At 37.3% G+C, this 19632-nt stretch overlaps 1 protein-coding gene across 1 annotated transcript; it reads left to right on the forward strand.

Annotated features, from left to right (window-relative positions):
- Positions 1-1954: 1954 nt before the first annotated feature.
- Positions 1955-2332, forward strand: LOC142169682 (uncharacterized). Its single transcript, XM_075231581.1, has one exon. The coding sequence runs from the start codon at positions 1955-1957 to the stop codon at positions 2330-2332; it is 378 nt and encodes a 125-aa protein (XP_075087682.1).
- The last annotated feature ends 17300 nt before the right edge of the window (positions 2333-19632 follow it).

Raw genomic sequence — 19632 nt, forward strand, 5'->3', positions numbered from 1 at the left:
AGAAATGGAGAGCCAGTCCATCTTTGGTTCGCTCGGAGTCTTGGTAGTATCGAACTGTAAAAGTTTTCTTTTGAAAGAGAATGGTCAATTCAGACTTGTACCGTGTCTTTACCTTTTTGTTATTTGCCTCTTGTGAACGCTTAAGACATTCCCCTTTTAATGAAATAAAAGAATATTTTACCTAAATATCGAAACTTTATTTTACTAATTTATTTATACCTAGCTTTCCTTTTTAGTAATCAAACTGATAAAAAACCACGTTCTGTGATTATGACATGTAACGAAACTACTAAGTGCAACGATCCTGATTACAAATAATATGACGAGAGTATGATGCCATACGATCTCCCGCAGGAGATCGAACAACTGGAGAGTCAGAAGAAGCCCAACCTCGAAGAAACGAAAGTGGTCAATCTTGGAAGCGAAGAAGACGTGAAAGAAACCAGAATCAACATTCACCTAGAAGCCAGGCAGAAGGAAAAAATGATTGAACTCCTCCAACAGTACGTCGACGTGTTCGGATGGTCTTATGATGACATCCCAAGATTAAGCACCAACATTGTCTCGTATCGACTACCGACTGACCCTGCTAGACCGTCGGTCAAGCAGAAACCCAGGAAGTTCAAACCTGATTTAAGTCTGAGGATTAATGAAGAGGTGACTAAACAGATAGAAGCAAATGTAGTAAAGCTCACCAACTATCCAAGCTGGTTGGCAAACATGGTCCCAGTGCCCAAAAAGGACGAAAAGATCAAAATATGTATGGATTACAGGGATATTAACAAAGCTAGTCCAAAGGACAATTTCCCCTTGCCAAATATCCATATTCTCATCGACAACTGTGCGAAGCACGAACTGCAGTCGTTTGTGGATTATTTCACTAGGTACCATCAGATCTTCATGCACGAGGAGGACACAGAGAAGACAACATTCACCACGCCCTAGGGAGTCTACTGTTACAGGGTTATGTTGTTCGGTCTCAAGAACGCTAGCGCCACCTACATGAAGTCCATGACAACCGTCTTTCACGACATGATTCATAAGGAGATTGAAGTGTATGTGGATGATGCCATCATAAAATATCGAAAAAGTTCAGAACACTTGGATGACTTGAGGAGATTTTTCGAAAACATGCGAAGGTACAATTTGAAGTTGAATCCAGCAAAGTGCGCGTTCGGAGTCCCCGCTGGAAAACTATTGGGTTTCATTGTAAGCAGGAAGGGGATAGAGTTGGACCCATAAAGAATCAAGGCCATCCAGGAATTATCACCACCAAAGAGACAAAAAATGTCATGAGTTTCTTGGAAAGGTTGAATTATATTAGTCGCTTTATAGTCCAGTCCACAGTTATGTGCGAACCCATTTTTAAGCTGCTAAAGAAGGATGCTGCCATGAAATGGACGGAGGAGTGCCAGAAAACCTTCGAAAAAATCAAAGAGTATCTTTCAGAAACGCAAGTGTTGGTTCCCCCTGAACCAGGGAAACCATTGTTGCTCTATTTGTCAGTCTTGAACAATGCCTTCGGCTGCGTATTGGGGCAGCATGACGAAATTGGGAGAAAGGACCAGGCCATCTACTACTTAAGCAAGAAGTTCACACCATGCGAGGCGAAGTATACTTTGATAGAACGTACTTGTTGTGCTCTGACTTGGATGGCTCAGAAGCTAAGGCATTACATGTCGGCATACACCACGCATTTGATATCTCAGCTCAACCTGCTCAAGTACATTTTTCAGAAGCCAATGCCTACGGGAAAGCTAGCTAAATGGTAAATTCTCCTCAACGAATTTGACATTGTGTACATAACTTAGAAGGCTATCAAAGGAGGAGCTTTAGCCGACCACCTTGCCGAGAAACCAGTGGATAGTGATTACGAACCACTTACCACATATTTCCTCAATGAAGAAGTACTATTTTTTGGGAAGATATCGCATAATTATACCTTGGATAGAGGATGTATTTTGATGGAGCAACAAACTTCAAAGGAGTCAGGATTGGGGCAGTCCTAATTTCAAAATCTGGACAATACTATCCAGCATCAGCAAAGATAAGATTCTCTTGTACCTATAATATAGTTGAATACGAGGCATGCATCCTTAGAATCAAAATGGCAGTCGACATAAACATCAAAGAACTTTTGGTCATAGGAGATTCCGGTTTGCTGATCCACCACGTCCAAGGAGCATGGTCAACTAAGAATGTCAAGATACTACCGTACATGCACTGCATGAAGGAGTTATACAAGAAGTTCACAAAGATTGAGTTCAAGCACGTCCCCAAAATTCAGAAAGAGTTCACTGATGCCCTTGTGACCTTATCGTCTATGATTTAGCATCTAGAAAAGAACTATATCGACCCCATTGAGATAAAAATCAAGGATCAACATGCCTATTACTTCCATGTGAATGAAGAACCAGATGGTAAACCTTGGTATCATGACATCAAGAATTTCCTTGCGACCTAGGAGTACCTAGACAATGCTACTAATGGTCAAAAATGAGCCCTCATGAGGTTGGCAAACAACTTTTTCCTAACGAGTAAGTCTTGTAGTGAAGCACCCCATACTTAGGTTTACTGAGATGTGTAGATGCCGCCGAAGCAACCAGACTGTTAGACGAAATACACGCAGGGACGTGCGGACACAACATGAACAGGTCCATGTTAGACAAGAAGATTTTGAGAGCTGGATAATTTTGGATGACTATGGAAAGTGACAGTATACACTATGCGCAGAAGTGTCACTAGTGCCAGATTCATGGAGATTTCATTCGAGTTCCACCAAATGAGTTAAATGTAATGGGATCACCCGGCCTTTCGCCACCTGGGACATGGATGTGATAGGACCCATAGATCCTGCAACATCAAATAGACATTGTTTCCTTTTGGTAGCCATTGACTATTTCACCAAATGGGTCAAGGCATCCACTTACAAGGACGTTACAAAGAAGGTGGTTGCAGACTTTGTCTCGAACAACATCATTTGCAGATTTGGGATACTAGAGTCCATCATTACTGACAATTACGCTAACTCAATAGCGACCTCATGAGAGAAATCTGTGAGAAGTTCAAAATTATCCACCGTAATTCCACAGCTTACAGACCACAAATGAATGGGGCAGTTGAGGCAGCCAATAAGAATATCAAGAGGATTTTGCAAAAGATGGTGGACAATCATAGACAATGGCATGAGAAGTTACCTTTTGCATTATTAGGTTACCGGACTACCATGAGAACAACTACTGGGGAAACGACCTATATGTTGGTATACGGCACCGAAGCAGTGATACCCGCAGAAGTCAAAATACTGTCCTTAAGATTCATTCAAGAAGAAAAATTGGATGATACATAGTGGATACGGGTCAGGCAAGAACAACTCATGCTCATTGATGAGAAAAGAATGGATGTCATATGTCATGGACAACTATACTAGAACAGGATGGCTAGTGCATTTAACAAAATAGTGAAGCCTCGCCAATTCACTCCGGGGCAGTTGGTTCTGAAGAAAATCTTTCCCCATCAAGAAGAAGCTAAATGGAAGATTGCACCAAACTAGTAGGGTCCTTACGTGGTCCATAGAGCACTGTCTGGTGGAGCTCTAATCTTAGCAGAAATGGATGGAATTGTCAGCACGAAGCCGATCAACTCGGACACAATCAAGAGATATTATGCATGAAGACAGATAGAGTTAGGTTTTTGATGTAATAGAACTACGTTCAACCTGACTTCCCACGGAGGGATATGTAGGCAACCCACATAGGGTTCGGTTTCTATTCCCCTTTCTCTTGTAATAGAGAAACCAAATATCATTTTTGTATGTTGTTCAGGAACAAGACCGACTTGATTTCCTAGAAAACGAATACGTAGGCAATCCTCATCAGATTACGTTATCTTTTGTAATTGAACTACGTTCTGGCCTGATTCCACTTGGATACATTTGATGTCTGAGTCAGACTTGACCATTTTCATTTCCTAATCTCATCATTTTGCATCTGTTGTAATTGAACTACATTCCGACCTGATTATGTTTTGGATACATAGGCTTTCTGAGTAACGCTCGGTCGTTTTATCATATTTCATCACTATCCCACGAACTACATTCAGACCTGATTCCGTTTTGGATACGTGGGAAACCTGAAAGGGTTCAATCATAACCTTAGGAAACCTTTATAATACATTAGCCTTAATTAGGATACAGTCACAACAGCAAGTGGGTGCGTTGTTAGAGACATCATGAAAGATCAATAACGACGGGACGAAGTTATCGAAGGGATACATTCGCGTGTGGAGAACCTTGCATAACATATCATAATCCGGAATGACGACATTTGCCTTAAAAGAAATAAGTATTTTCAAAATATTTTCTACAATATATATATAAAGTAATATGTTCCATATACCAAACATCGTGGCGCAATCATGTCAAAGGCTAGGGCAAAATCAATATCACGGTCGACGCAAATCAACTCCCCCTCCCCCCCCCCCTACTAAGAAGCTTTCTTTGAGTGCAGGGTCAACATGGAGTAACAAATCGCTGGGACAACACTAGGGCAAATGACGGACCCGCCACTTACCTAAGATTATCTCTCCCCCTTTTTACTTAAAATTCTCAAGCACAGCTAAAGCTAACGCTTGAATTCTCTACAGGTACCTCGGAATCAGACAGCTGATACAGAAATTTGTAAATAGCAAACTCCCTTCTCAATTAATCGGAGCACCCTGTACAAATCGAATGTTGGCTTCGCCAATCGAAGTCCTGTATATAGCAAACCACCTGCTCAATCAATCGGAGCACCCTGTACAAATCAAACGTTGGCTTTGCCAATCGAAGTATGGTATGTGGAAAACCGCCAGCTCAATCAATCGGAGTGCCTTGTATAAATCGAACATCGGTTTACAAACTGGAGCCTTGTATGTTGCAAACTACAAACTTCGCCAACGAAACAAAATCCGCAGCACCGCTCCCTCAACCATGGATGCCGGAATAGACGATCACAAACCTCGTCACCAATGTTCTGTCAATCGATGGCTGCAACCTAGCTTCGCAGTCAAGAGTATCTCTTGGGCATGCTTATATTTCATTTCGCTATCACTTTGAATGTTTTAACGTTTTGTTCGTGCAGCTTCATGCATGATTACGATTTTAATCAATCACTCCCGAGCGGAGAATACTTTATATTTCAGTACAAAGCTCTCCCAACAAGCGGGGATGCACTTTTCAAATCAAGCTCTCACAACAAGATGAGACATATCTCAGTGCAAAGCTCTCCCAATAAGCGGAGGCACACTTTACCAATCAAGCTCTCCCAACATGCGGAGACAAATTTCAAATGCTCTGACAACTGCGGAACGGTACCCAGCCCGGCTAGAAAATTGAGTCAGGATCAAGTATCCCATTATCCCAAGCCCAAATAATTTCTCGCCGGTAGCCAGGCATCATCATTCCTGCATCATTTACATCGCATCTTAATATATTCTGCATTAAAATATATATAATATATTGGTATGTATGTATTTCATTTTTTTTGCAGGAAGAAACATCGCAGCGTGGAAGTATTTCTTAGCAGCAGACCAAACTACAACGTTGTGGGGACAACCAACCCAGTAGTGGGCCCAAGATCCCAGCTCAAGAGGACCAACGAGCTCAAAATTTTGTATGATTCAAATTAGGCCGCAAAATTCAAGCCACCATGAGTGACCAACCTTCCGTCTCGCTGTATCGTCGCGATACGATACTAGGGCAATTCCTTCAAGTACCGTTTCAACAAAATCCCTACTCCAGAACTACATGAGGCCAGATCCTCGTTAAGCCCGAGGTATGTAAGCAATTAAAAGCCATAATTCTGCCAAATATTCCCAAACTTTCCTAGATTCTTCCTCAACTCAATTATGCAACTCATAATTTTCATGCCATTATTGCAATGTGTGCCTAAAGTGGTGACAAAATTGGCTTTGGCTCAATTTCTTTGCCCGAAAACACTTTCACCGCCTCCAATCAAAGAGGGGCAGCTATTGACGGCTAATTTCGACCGTCCCTTTTAAAATTAATTAATAATTTACAGTAAATATTTTGAAAGTATTTTCTATTACTGAATATCTATTTTCATAAATTAATTAAGTATTAAGTTTCAAAATTAATCGCGTAGTACTAATATTATGTAATTACAAATATATTTACTATTATTAAAATAACTTTTATATATACATTACATAAGTGTTAGAACTAAGTTTGACAAAATTACTCCTTAATTTCTAGTGAATTATGTTACTATGTTAATATTTTTAAATTAGCACTATAATTCAAAATATTCGTTATTTATAGATAATTAATTAAAATAATTAGTAACATATATAGTAATTATAATTTTACCGCATTTTATTGAAATTATTAAATTTATTTAAATTAATTTCAAAGGGGTTAAAAATCAAAAGGCTGCAGTTGCAATTCCTTAATTAAACACAATATGGCCATTTTAAAAATAAATTCCAGCCCAAATACCAAACCCAATCTGGATCTGACCCAATCCAAATACCCCATCACATTCCAAGTTGGCAATACATGCCACTCCTTGTGAGCCAATAACGGTGCACCACGTCGCCCGTTTCTATCCCTCACAAATGAAACACAACATATACAAAACGTCCATCATGTAGATCAATGACTCTCATTTTATCCACGTTTTTCCTTTAATTTTTAATACCCCATCAGACTCATCTCAACCGTCAAAACCTAGGGATCTAATAGTTCGTGTATTTTGTCATTTTAATTTGAAATGGTCTGAATTTTCAGGGTCGTTGATCTAAAGAATGAGCGACTCATATCCCTTCCCTTGACTTTAACACTATAGATGGCCTAAACTATCAAGACCCTAAAAATCATTTCCCTGCTATCTCAGCCGCCCTCTTTCCTTTTCTTCTCATAATTCTCACAAACTCCAGACCCATCAATCCTAGAAACCTTGCACTAAATCGTGCAAGGTTGCAAATAATGACCCCAAATCGTTCTTTCTGCCTTCTGACTCCATGAATCTTGCCGATATTCCCCATTTCGTCATATGAATTTGAAATATCGAGTCTTCTAACTTAGACACAACTATGAAACTTCAAGTCTTCAAATACTCTGATGCTGCAACAAAATCAAGGGCATGCATGAGCATCTCATAATGTTTATTCGAAACCAGAGGATAAGTGCAATGACCTATGGATTTTCGGTCTTTGTCCGATTGTCTTCTCGCCTATAATGGATGTCTTCCACTCAGGTAAAACTCTCATTGATCGTTCCCCTTTGCTAATTTCTAATTTTTACTCGATCGTGCTTGCGTCACCTGATAATCGTCACTCTCCACTATCTTAGTTTGAAATTTGAAATCCTAAGGCCTTAAATGGCACTATAAAAATGGGTTTTCAATGCTCTCACCTAAGACACAGAGACGAATACTTACTAAGCACACAAAAAGACACTGAGAAAATTAGGGTTTTTAGTCTTAGCGTTCTTACTATTTTTCCTCGCTTGTGCTGAGTTCTATCGCTGGTTAAACTCGAGGATTCTGCAATTTTGAGCAACAAAAAGAGTTCGTTTGGTCAGATGCCCTCAAAAAGGTCAGCATCCCTCTCTCTTTTCCCTTTTGTTCATCTCTCTGAATGATCTAGATATGTCGAGTTAGGTTCTGTAGATTATAATTATTCTATATGTGTTCAAAATATTGATATTTATGATTTGTTAATTTAATGACTTCTTGTGATTAGCTTGTTTGTTATGAGTCTTTAAATGATAAGTTGATTAAACCATAAATGATATATGTTGATCTTTGTTCTGAGTTTTCCAACAGTTTTCATACTTAAGTGATTACATGTTTATATTCCACATAAACTTCATAGTTTTCATTGACCTACAACGAGCTTATCCCTGTCTTGTTGTATCTCTGAAGTTTTGTGAGCCTTTGAAGTTGAGTTTAACACATGATAATTATAACTAAGATGTCTTATATCCCCTGCCTTTAAACTTTGAGCCTGAACATTGAATGTCCAAATGCTCTCCTATCTGCCTGTGTTTGTTAAATTGTTTCTAAATTACTACTATAGACTTTTACTTTGTTTAGTTTTTATCATTGTTGAACCAATCATGTTTATCTCAACTTCATGTTTTCCCTTCATTTCTACATATTATTCCTTGCATCCTATTTGTATTATGATCGAGTTCATTATTTGGTAATCTTAATTGAGATACACCTGAAAGTTCAATAAGTCCATATCACTTAACTAAGTTGAGAGAATCTAAGTGTTTAGATGCTCTTCTTCTATGTATCTATATCTACTAATTTTGAGGGTAATCTCTAGGCTATCACCATAACCTTCTCATGATCATACTCAACTGTTGTATACATTTGTAGGAAACTATCTTGTTTGAGTTAAACTGTCTTCTTTTCATAAACTTTTGTTCTATATATATTCTGTGAATATTAAGCTATCTCCCTCTTCATAGTGTAAGTCATGATCTTGTTTGGATAAAGTCAACTGGTGATTGCTGCACAATTAAGTTTTTTTATCCTATGATCATTTGACATCCTTATATACATGTGTAATTCAAAACTTGTGGAGTACATCCCTGTCCTTAATCTCTTTGAGCCACTATTGATTCTTTAAAGCCTGCATGCATCTATCATCAACTTATCTTCCATGAAAAATAGGATTTAGAAAGTATGTAACAATTAACTGACACTTTTAGAAGCTGAAGCATGATCACTTCATACCTACATACTAAAGTAGACTTATGTTTGAGTTTGAACTTGTTTTGATGCAATGTTTCCATCTCCTTTTTTTACCAACATGTTGATTTGGTTCTGTAATATGCAAAATTCCCCTGCTTATATGAGGTCACTATCTCACTTATCATGTCTATGTGTAGTTGATTGAATTTCACAAGTATCTTGTTTGACTCTCAAGCCTTATGAAGTCCTTTACTAGTTTTACCTGAATATGATGACCTGCTAGAAGCATGACCCTTGTTGAGACCTTAGGGAACCCATATTTAAATATGTGAATTGATAGTCATGTTGAGAGTTTAATTTTATTTCTGATGCCCTTGATAACAATGGAGGACCATGGCTGTTTGTCTGAATCTATTTTGATGATCTTTGAGATGTTAAATAGTATTATTAATCCTTGCATGTGTTAATAACAAATTGAGTAGTTTACAGCCAGTCTGCTAGGGCAGGGTTATCTGCATTTCTTGTGTTGCTGTCTACATGGGTTCTGCATGCCCATTTTCTCTTTAAATATGTTGTTTCTTGATGACTTACTCCTGCAAACAGTATGATATGAAACTTATGTTGCTCCTCTATATGTGTTCTAAAGTCATCCCTTTAGGTTTGCTTGATATGTATTCTTTATTTAGTAGTTAAAGACAAACTGTCTTCTCTTGTGTTATTAAGGGGAAAGTATATATATGTTTGTGGTGAGTAATATTTAGTATTTATTTTATATTGGAAGGGCCTTATTGGAACTTAAAACCGTAAGGAAAATATGTCGTTAGTGTTTATAGGTATTTAGGAGTGGAGTTCGACTCTGGGTAGGGTTTTCCTCCCCGACACAAGTATTTCCCTAGGCCTTGAGTCCCTTGGGAGCTTTGAAGTGTCGGGGGATCCATAGGGAGCATCGACCTCGAGTGGGGTTCCCTCCTTAGTCCTTAATTCATTGACACATTCATTTCTTTAAGGGTTTAATATTTAATTGCAACAAAAGGTTTCCAATGTAAATTATTTGCTAAGTAAAACCACCACATCGATATATTATTCTTCCACATTATTAATCCCATTCATGTTTCAGTTATCTGTTCGTTAGAGTATAATTTGTTGTTAAAATATGCTGAATAAATTGAATTTGTATCTAATGACTTTCTTACTTTTTGACATGTACATTTGTTTGGGCCTCTGAGTTTCTGATGAACTCAAGCTCAATTCCAGCCTTATTGCATTTCATTGGGGAGTCCAAAGTCAGCCATATCCGCATCTTCTTTACCGCTACGCCTGTTTTCTTTGAGGCCCAACCACAGAGTCCAGTCCTCTTTCCCTCAACTCTTTTATCATTATTTACTATCTCGTTAGTATAATTTACTACTTTTGTTAGTTTAAATTAATGTTAGTTGTATTTGTTATGTCTTTATTATTGTTTTATCTCTCATGTATATAACACATATATTAGATCACGTGCTTTTTCGCTTATGCTTTACTATAAACTTAGGAAAGCCTTAAACAACATAGGATTTACAAGGGAAAATTAGTTAGTAGTATATCCTTAATTCGCTAATCATAATCTGCTCGCAAATTATTATGTTGTCTGTTCACCTTTCTTTCCTTTAAAATCCAGAACTTAGCAAAACAATAGCTTTGATTCAAAAGGGGGAATCAGATCTCAACTTCATTTTCAAAGGGAAAATCAAAATTTCAAGAACCATTACCCTAAGGGTTTTTTAACAAAATAACCTCTTCTTATAAAATCTTCAGAATCTAAGGTAATTTTAGGCTCAAAATTTTTACAAAACACCCTTTAGAATTATATAAATAACCATCCCCTAAATTAAAGTATTTTCATAACTCCATCTCTTTTACAAGCTTGTAAAATCCAGAGCACTTATAAACCAATTTCAAGACTCTTTTAATATATCTTATGAACTTGTTCATAAACTCGTATCCCTTTAGGATATCACATTCTTTCTATCAATATCATACTCTCCCCTTAGGTATACAGTAAGAAACATTCCTTATCACTAATCAAAGCATTTTATAAATAATATATCCCAAACTTAGTCTAAGTCCTATGGAGCTGCCTAAGGTATATTTTAAGGGGTGCTTAACACCTTCCCCTTAGAAGAAGAAGAACCCTTACCCATAATCTCACCGGTTAGCAGACTAATGAAGAATATGACCTAGTAATTAAATTGGTATCCTAGTATACCTTTAAATATTAGGTGGCGACTCTCTTTTATCAACAACAGAGGCACCACAAGTTGAATCCTATCTTGACTAGAGCAAAATAGGGTGCAACAACCTTTGAGTACCCTTATTATACATTTTATGGCCCAAGACGTCATAGTCTAAGGACATCATTTGCATCCTCCAAGGACATCTTTCATTCTCCAAAGGGAATTTGCATAATGTCTAAATTCTCGCACTCGCGGCAATGATATTATAATTGTTACGTATGTGTATGTTTTCTGTATTCTTTGTATTTTAAGCATTACGAGTAACACAAGAGATAACCGTTCTTCAAATGGGAGCAATTCTTGCTCCAGTTTCCGTTCTAACGTTTACATTCCTTTGGTATCTCCAAGTAACGTCCAACCAATAATCGAGCAATTCCTTTACCTTTTCCGTAATCGTCACCCATACTTTCAATCTATGACATCAACCGTTCACGGCACCACCCCACACAAAGGAAATCACTTTTCAAAACGTGCAGCCATTTCTAATAAATCCCTAGGCAACGTTCGTCTTTTGATCTAGAACTACACACGGTCTGATTCCGTAAACCACGGATATGTTGGCAACCCAAGAACCAGGGTTCGACCCCCATATTTTTAACATCTCATATCATGTTTTCATTCGATCGGTCAAAATTGATTATCATCTCAATTTCTTTATCCGGCAATTCTTTCATCATTCTAGGGTAAAGAGGGGCATTTGTTGATACTCAATTTTGCTCTCATATTTTTCCACTTAGCCTTTGTGGGTTAGTATATTTTATATATTTTAAGTATTATTTATAAGATATTTCCCTGCATTATTACTTCATCACGTGTTTAAATATTAATTTATTATCTTCATGGCATTATTTCAAAATTATTATCACGGAGTTCCTATGCAAAAATATTTTTTTAAATTACAAGCATTTTTAATTGATCCTGGGTTTTATAAGTGATAAATAATATAATTATAATTTCTTTAAATTATTTATGAGTTATTTATACCTTAATAATACAATATGCATATTTTATGATATTTTATATCACTTCCTATGTAACGACCCAATTGGTTGTTTTATGTAATTATTCTCTGTTACCCCTTTATTGCTTCACACATGTGTGTTTATGATTTTATGACTAGCGAGATTGGTTAGTTTTATTCCGGGAAGCTTTCGGGTTGATTTGGACCTTTGATTCTTGACCTAGAAGTTTAAATTAGAAAATATTGACCAAACTTTGATTTCTGTGAAAACGACACTAGAACTATATTTTTATTGCTCCGATAGCTTCGTATCATGATTTCGGACTTGGGCGTATGCCTGGAATTGATTTCGAAAGTCCTTAGGTTGATTTATGTTGATTTGCCGAAATTTAGCAATTTAAAGTTGAAAGGTTTGACCGTAGGTTAACTTTTAGCTATCGAGCTCGAAAATTGATTTTGAGAATTGGAATAGGTCTGTTATTGTATTTAGAACTTATTTGCAAAATTTAGTGTCATTTGGAGTTGATTTGATAGGATTCAGACGTTTAGTTTTAATTCTAGAAATTCTTGAAAATTTCTTTGAAATTCATGCATTTTAGAGTTCAATTCGTAGTTTTAGATGTTATTTCTGTGTTTTGATCACGCGAACGAGTTCGTTTGATGGTTTTAGACTTGTGTGGATGTTTGGATTGGAGCCCCTAGGGCTCAGGTGAGTTTCGGACATGTTCTAGAGTGTTTTGGACTAAAATTGCAAGAAAACTGGTGATCAGTGCTCTGGTGTCGCAATTGCATACACTAGGGTCGCATTTGCGAGCTTAGTAGGGGGGCCTTAGGTGTCGTAATTGCGATTCCAGGTTCGCAATTGAAATATGGTCTGGAATTTGAGTAGTTCGCATTTGCGACAAAAATGTTGCTTTTGCGAGGGCAACAGGGGTCGTAATTGCGATCTTATATTCGCATTTGGGAAGAGCTTCATAGTCCTTCAGTGCCGCATTTGCAAGGTTCTTTTTACAATTGCGAGCTTTCGCAATTGCGATAACTGCAGCTGAACATAAGGGCTGAAAGTCGGGCTTTATCTCTCATTTTCTCATTTTTGAACCCTAGACTCGGTAGGAGGCGATTTGGAGAAGGGATTTACACTACAAACCTTGGGTAAGTGATTCCAATCTATTTCTAATCTTATTTCATCAACATATCTTAGATTTTAACATCAAAATCATGTGAATCAAAGTAAGAATATATGAATCTTTGTCAAGTGTTTGAAAAATAAGAAATTGAGTTTTGAGAGTCAATTTGGACTCAGATTTTGAGACTAATTACATATATGAACTCGTGGGGTCATGGGTAGACGAAATCTACCATTGGACCCGAGTTTTGACCGGGCAAGCCCCGATTTGACTTTTTTGACATTTTTGGAAAAAGTGTAAAGATCTTAGCTTTATCTATTGCAATTGAATTCCCTAGCATTGTTTGATGATATTAAGTCGATTTTTGTAAGATTTGAGCCGTTTGGAGGAGGACGTTATGGGAAAAGCTATTTCCGAGGTTTGAATTTGCCTAATTGAGGTAAGTGTCTTGCCTAACTTCATGTGGGAGAACTACCCCTTTGGATTGGTATTGTTTGATTCAATTGTGCTAAGTGAAATTCGTGTACGCAAGGTGACGAGTGGGTACATGGGTTGTACGTGGTATTTGACCGGTTTAGGCTACTTGGACTATTTCCATGATTTAATTAAATCGCCGTATCATGTTCTAAATTCTCATAGTCAATCTATCCTTATTTGTGTTAGTCTACCCTTACATGCCCTAATTGACTTGTTTAGCACTTGTTCTACATGCTACTTGATAAATTGCTCTCATGCTTGGTTGAACTTATTGACTCTTTTATTGTTACATGCTATCTCTTCATAGTTAATTATCATTAATTGAAGTTATTGATCGTGTTATCTCTTCCCTTATTGATTATCATTACTTGAAGTAATTGTTCATGTTATCGTATTCCTTGTTGATTTCCATTATTTGAAACTCATAGCTATATGTTTTCTCTTTTATTGTGAGTTAGTCTTGTCTAATATCGTGGTTATTCATTATTTCTCTCATTGTTGAGTTATTTGGTGTTGAATTGTGAAAGGCGTTATCATTGTAAGGCCCCGGAAAAGTTTTCTAACGATTTCATATTTTAAAGTACACCAACGGTATTTGGGAATAACGTGTTAGAGTAGTAAAGGAGACCTATGGGATAGAACTACATTATTTCTAAAGGAAAATTATATGTTTAAGGTGTGTTGAAACATACTAAGTAGTTTTGTGGATGGAAAGAATTCGTTTGGAACAAGTAGGATACATTAAGTGGAAAGGATGTCTCAATTCGCACAAGATCCTACTTCAATTGTATGCGGCTACCAAAGTATAACTACTTATGAGGTGATCTACCTATCAAATTAAAGCCCTCTGAGTCTAGTTTCTAACGCTTCAAACCGTTCGTCATTCGGACATTACTACAAGAAATTATGATAAACTAACCAAAGGCTGGCCTGTAGCTCACTACAGAGCTCGCGAGGACAGGTGTAAGACTAGGCTTTAGCCTGGAGAGGCCAGGCCTATAGCACGCTAAGACCAGGGTTTAGCCTGGCGAGTCCAGGTCTGTAGCCTGGTCCAGAATTTTGGAGTATCCATTTTTCTATTGTTATAACCCGACCCAACTTCGATAAATAACCCTTGAAGCTCATTTTGGAGCAAAAATCTGATATTTTTAGAGAGAAGTGAGAGTGTTCTAGAGAAAGGAAGAAGCTCAAGTGCTTTGTTCATCAAGATCTTGTCCAAGCCTTGAAATCCAACAAGAAATCCCTCAAGTTCTTCATCTAAGAGGTAAGGTTCCATATCTTAGTTTTCAATTTCGAATTTGGGTAAAAGATGGTTGATTTGGAGTATGATTCTTGGGTGTGAGAGTATTACTTATACATTCATGTACCAAAAAGTTGTATGGGGAGATTGTTGAGCTTAAATGGGTAAATATTGGGTTGTGAATTGAAAGAAACCTTGTGGAAGAATCTTGTAACCAATTTGCACATATACTGTTCGATAAAATGCTCAAATGAGCTGAGACCATGAATATCTTCCTAATACTGGTTCAATTTTGTTATGTCTCAAAATAGATTGGGATTGCTAGAATTTCCAGAACGTTGTAGTAATTTAAGGAAAGCTCAAAGCAAGGTATGTTGGCTAAACTTTCTCTCTTAGAATAGATATCCATAATGTTTTTGTAAGTTCAAGTATGATTGGCTCAAGATTCCTAACTTCTATATTCCGGGTTATTTCCTATAAACTTGTTTATTCCGAATGAGCCTTATGTCGAAAGATAGATGTTCAAAGTATGGTTTGCATATTAAAATGTTGTGGCTTGGAGTCATGTTTTAGATGAGAACTAGTATACTAATTGTGTGAGAAAATCTCAATATTCTAAAGACTCGAAATTGCTCATATGTGTACCTAAAGTCTGGTTTGGAAATGTATTATTGTTGATAGCCTATAAAGGTGGTTGGAAATGAAATAGGTGAATTGAGATATTAAGTGTGGCCAATGTGCAAGAGTGAAAGTTATACTTATGGCCAATGGTGTCAATGAAATGAAATGAAGTGAGAAAGGTAATGAAATGAGTCTCGACTCAAATATTTTAAAATGACTTCGAAAATAGAATTGCCTAAAAGCTTTCGTACTCAAGTCATGCCATAAGTGGCTGTTTTAACAAATACTATGCTTTGTGTGTATTTCCAATGTGTTTTGCGTTCTTACATATTCGTGAGTGGAAATTGTGTATTGCCCTTTGTGGTGAAAAACGTGTCAAGAATAAATGGTAAGTTATTTGCTGATGATTTAAACTTGCGCATCAATTGCCAATCATTTTACTCCACTTCTCGAAAAGAAATCTATGGTGCTTAAATTGGTCATTTCAAATGAACTTAAAGTTGTGATTTCCGGAATATTATATGAATGTTGATATTTATGATGATGATACATGAAAGGGAAGAAATAAAAGTGTGGAATAACAAATATGGCCACCGTGTATTGAATAAAGAATCTTGTGAATAGCCAAAAGAGCCAAGGAAATATTGTTGTTATTATTGGTTGAAAATACTAGTGGAGATTTATACAATGTGGAAGATGATGAGGTAAATACATTTGTACTTATGTTATTTTTGTGAATTATTCCCCTTATTTGGGATGAGATTGATATGATAAAAGTTGTCCTCTTAATTGGGATAAGATTGATTGATATAAAAGGGTTGATGTCTCGAATAAGACAGCCTAGCCAATCGGGTCGTGATCGGACACCATGTCGCACACATGGTGGTGATTGTTCTGGAAATTGTAATTGAAATTGAGATTTTGGTTGATGTCTTCAAATAAGACAACCTAGTTGATCGGGTCGTGATCGGACTCCGTTTTAAAGTCGGTGGTACTGATATTGAGAGTAATTTTGGTTGATGTCTTCAAATAAGACAGCCTAGTGGATCGGGTCGTGATCGAACTCCGTGTTAAAGACGGTGGTACGGATATTGAGTGTAATTGTGGTTGATGTCTCTAATGAGATAGCCTAGCCGATCGGGTCATGATCGAACTCCGTACTGAGAATACGGTGGTACTGGTATTGCGAATAATAGTATTGTGGAGAATGGTATATCGATGCTAAAGAAATCTCCCAATGTGAGATATGGAAATTAATTTGAACACTGTCTTGATCCTAAACTGAGGTTTGATGTTGATTAAGTTTTTCATTTATATTATGATAAAATTGTTTGTATTATTTGTCACTCTATTGAGAGGGTGTTTAGTTATACATACTAGTGCTATTCGACAGTACTAACGTCCCTTTTGCCGAGGGCGCTGAATCTTTCAATGGATGTAGGTGGTTCTACAGCAGGAGATATTGATCAGTGATACAGTGCACCTTCTTCCTAGCTGATTTGGTGAGCCCCACTTCATCCCGGGGTCATGTATCTTTTGTACCTTGTGTATTTCGTTTGAGGTATAGCCGGGGCTTTGTTGCCGGCATTATCATTGTACTCTTCTTTATCCATAGAGGCTTCGTAGACATAGTATGGGTTGTGTAGTGGTGCTGGGAAAGACAAAATATATTATGTTGTGGTTTTATTACTTGTCCATTTGAGACATTAAAAATGATGAAGCTATTGGAAATGAATTGGTATTGTAGACGTGAACACCATTTTGTCTAATTAATGAAAATATGTATTATCTCCATTCGTGGATGAGTTTGGGTAGAATGAAATCTAACAGGCTTGCTCGGTCGGGTTCACTCGGTTGAGCATTGGTCGCGCTCCTCGGTTTTGGGGTGTGACAAACTTGGTATCAGAGCCTAAGGTTTTAAAGTGTCCTAGGATGTCTCGGAGCCGTGTCTAGTAGAGTCCTTCTTATCGGTGTGTTGTCAACCACATCTATAAGTTGGAGGCTACTTGGACATTTAGGAATAATACCCTTCTTTGATATTCTAAATCGTGCGATGAAACTGGTTGTGAAACTGTTCTTCCTCCAACTTGTGCGTTGAGGTTCAAGGTAAGTTTAAATGCTCTTTTGGTTTATTCCAAGTAATGTTGTCATGTTACATGACGAAGGGGTAAAGGCCTGAATATTAAACAGATGGAACATGTATCATGTTAGATGAATAGTATGACCATATGAGACAAGTATGTAGTACTATGAGCATACTTTATATGAGAAGAGTGCTAGAAATGATTACCCACCTCCAAAGAGGCTTTGACGTGATAAATGAGACCTAAGCTTAACTAGTACAAGTGGATAGTGTGGGAACCATGTGTATGATTCTAATATGTAGATTTGTTACATAAGCACGTGATATATGAAAGGAATGGCCTGGAGAGTAATGATAAATGTGTACGTCTTTCACGGGAGACAAGAAGTTATGAAAGGAGAGTCAATTGAAGGCACAATGAGAAGACCCTAGCACTATGAATATTTTAAAAATCCTAGGAATGTGCGAAGTGGTGTTACACTCCAAAAAGTATATTGACATGAGGGATTTGGATCCCAAGCCTATGTGGCTGAATAAGAGTAGAGAACTTATGAGGTTAATACCATGGGGACTTAAATCTACCTAATAGTCAATCATATACAGGAGGACTAGAGATGTTAAACATGTCTCCCTCAAATTGCTAAATTCAAGACTTGTGTCAAAATGATGTCATCTCTAGTTCGATAAAATGAGAGTAGGGCCATGTAGCTATGATGTTAGGATATTTTGTTGAAGACATGTGTAGTATAGAAAAGTGGTAAGGGGTAACGTGATTCTCTGAGAGGGTATGAAAATGATAAACCACTAGTACGAAAACAATGTGAAAGGTTAGGAAATGTAAATTCTTCGTACGTGACAATATACATGACAAGGTCAACGTTACTAGAAACTAAGAGTAAGGTTTGCAAAAGGGTTTTTATACTTGTTAGAGAGTCAGGGACAATGGAACCCAAGGAAGTACTATAGATCAAATGTGAAAGGCTTGCGAGTTCTTAGAATGAGTTAATCACGGATTTGCGATTTAGCTAAAGTTCCAAGTCTTTAAGAAAGACAGAACGAGCGGGAGAGATAAATGTGATGTTATAATAACCCAAGAGTGCATCGGGACTTGATTAAGAGTCTCTTAAGAATCTTACAAGAAAGGAAGTGTTAAGTGATACACGGATGAACACACTTTCATATGGAAGAACGCATGGTTATTCACTAACTAGGAATAATGAGGCGAGAAGAATTGGAAAAGAATGAGCAAGATGGTTATCGCAAAATAGTTCGTATCAGAATGATGGACTCGCCTAGAGCACAAGTGTTAATAGAAGATATACAGGATCAACTGTAATGCAGTCAACTTGAGTAACACTGAATATCAACTAAAACATATAGAGGGAGTTCATGTCTACATATTACATTGGAAAGTGAGACTACTGGTGATGAAGTGGTAGTGTGATAAACTCAACAAACCAGGCACAATGATACTACGAGTTCATGGGAGGCTAATAAGTGTGTGGCACAATAAGGTTGTCAACTATGAATTAAGGGCAAAATAGGATGGGAGTGAATGCTCTAATCACAAAGGAAATATAGTACCAACATATTGTCTAGACCAAAGGGGAAATGTTCGAAACAGATTAAGAGAGGATGAACACTTGTTACGAATCAAACATGTTAAACATGATAGCTCTTACGCTGCAATACCAGGAAACACTATTGGTGACTACAATACTGGAATAAGGTGAGTTACTCATCGAGGATGGAATCAGGTGGACTAAGTCCTACACTTATAAGGAAAACAAGAAGGCGTCGTTGAAGAATTTAGGAGGATCTCAAGTTTTAGAAAAGGCCATGTTCGGGCCAATGATTTTTGTTGAAGTAAATATATATGAAGGGTATTGATATATGTTTTGGGAAGTATTTCACAGTAAAGAGGGATCGTGAGAATGTTCACGAGGGAAGTAGAGTGGTTTCTTAAAATCTTATAAGACTTATAAGGAGAAAAGAAGTTGGCTAAGAAGGGTATGAGAACGATGTTACTTCACATATTGAGGCAATGCCATGCAGGTTGATGTTATCAGGGTGTGCGCGCAAGCTAGTAGATGTTATTCATTTGAAACAGATGGTCCCATAAGAAAAATGACCTAGTAATGTCTT

Source organism: Nicotiana tabacum, chromosome 15 (assembly GCF_000715075.1).
Source record: "Nicotiana tabacum cultivar K326 chromosome 15, ASM71507v2, whole genome shotgun sequence".
Taxonomy (NCBI): domain Eukaryota; kingdom Viridiplantae; phylum Streptophyta; class Magnoliopsida; order Solanales; family Solanaceae; genus Nicotiana; species Nicotiana tabacum.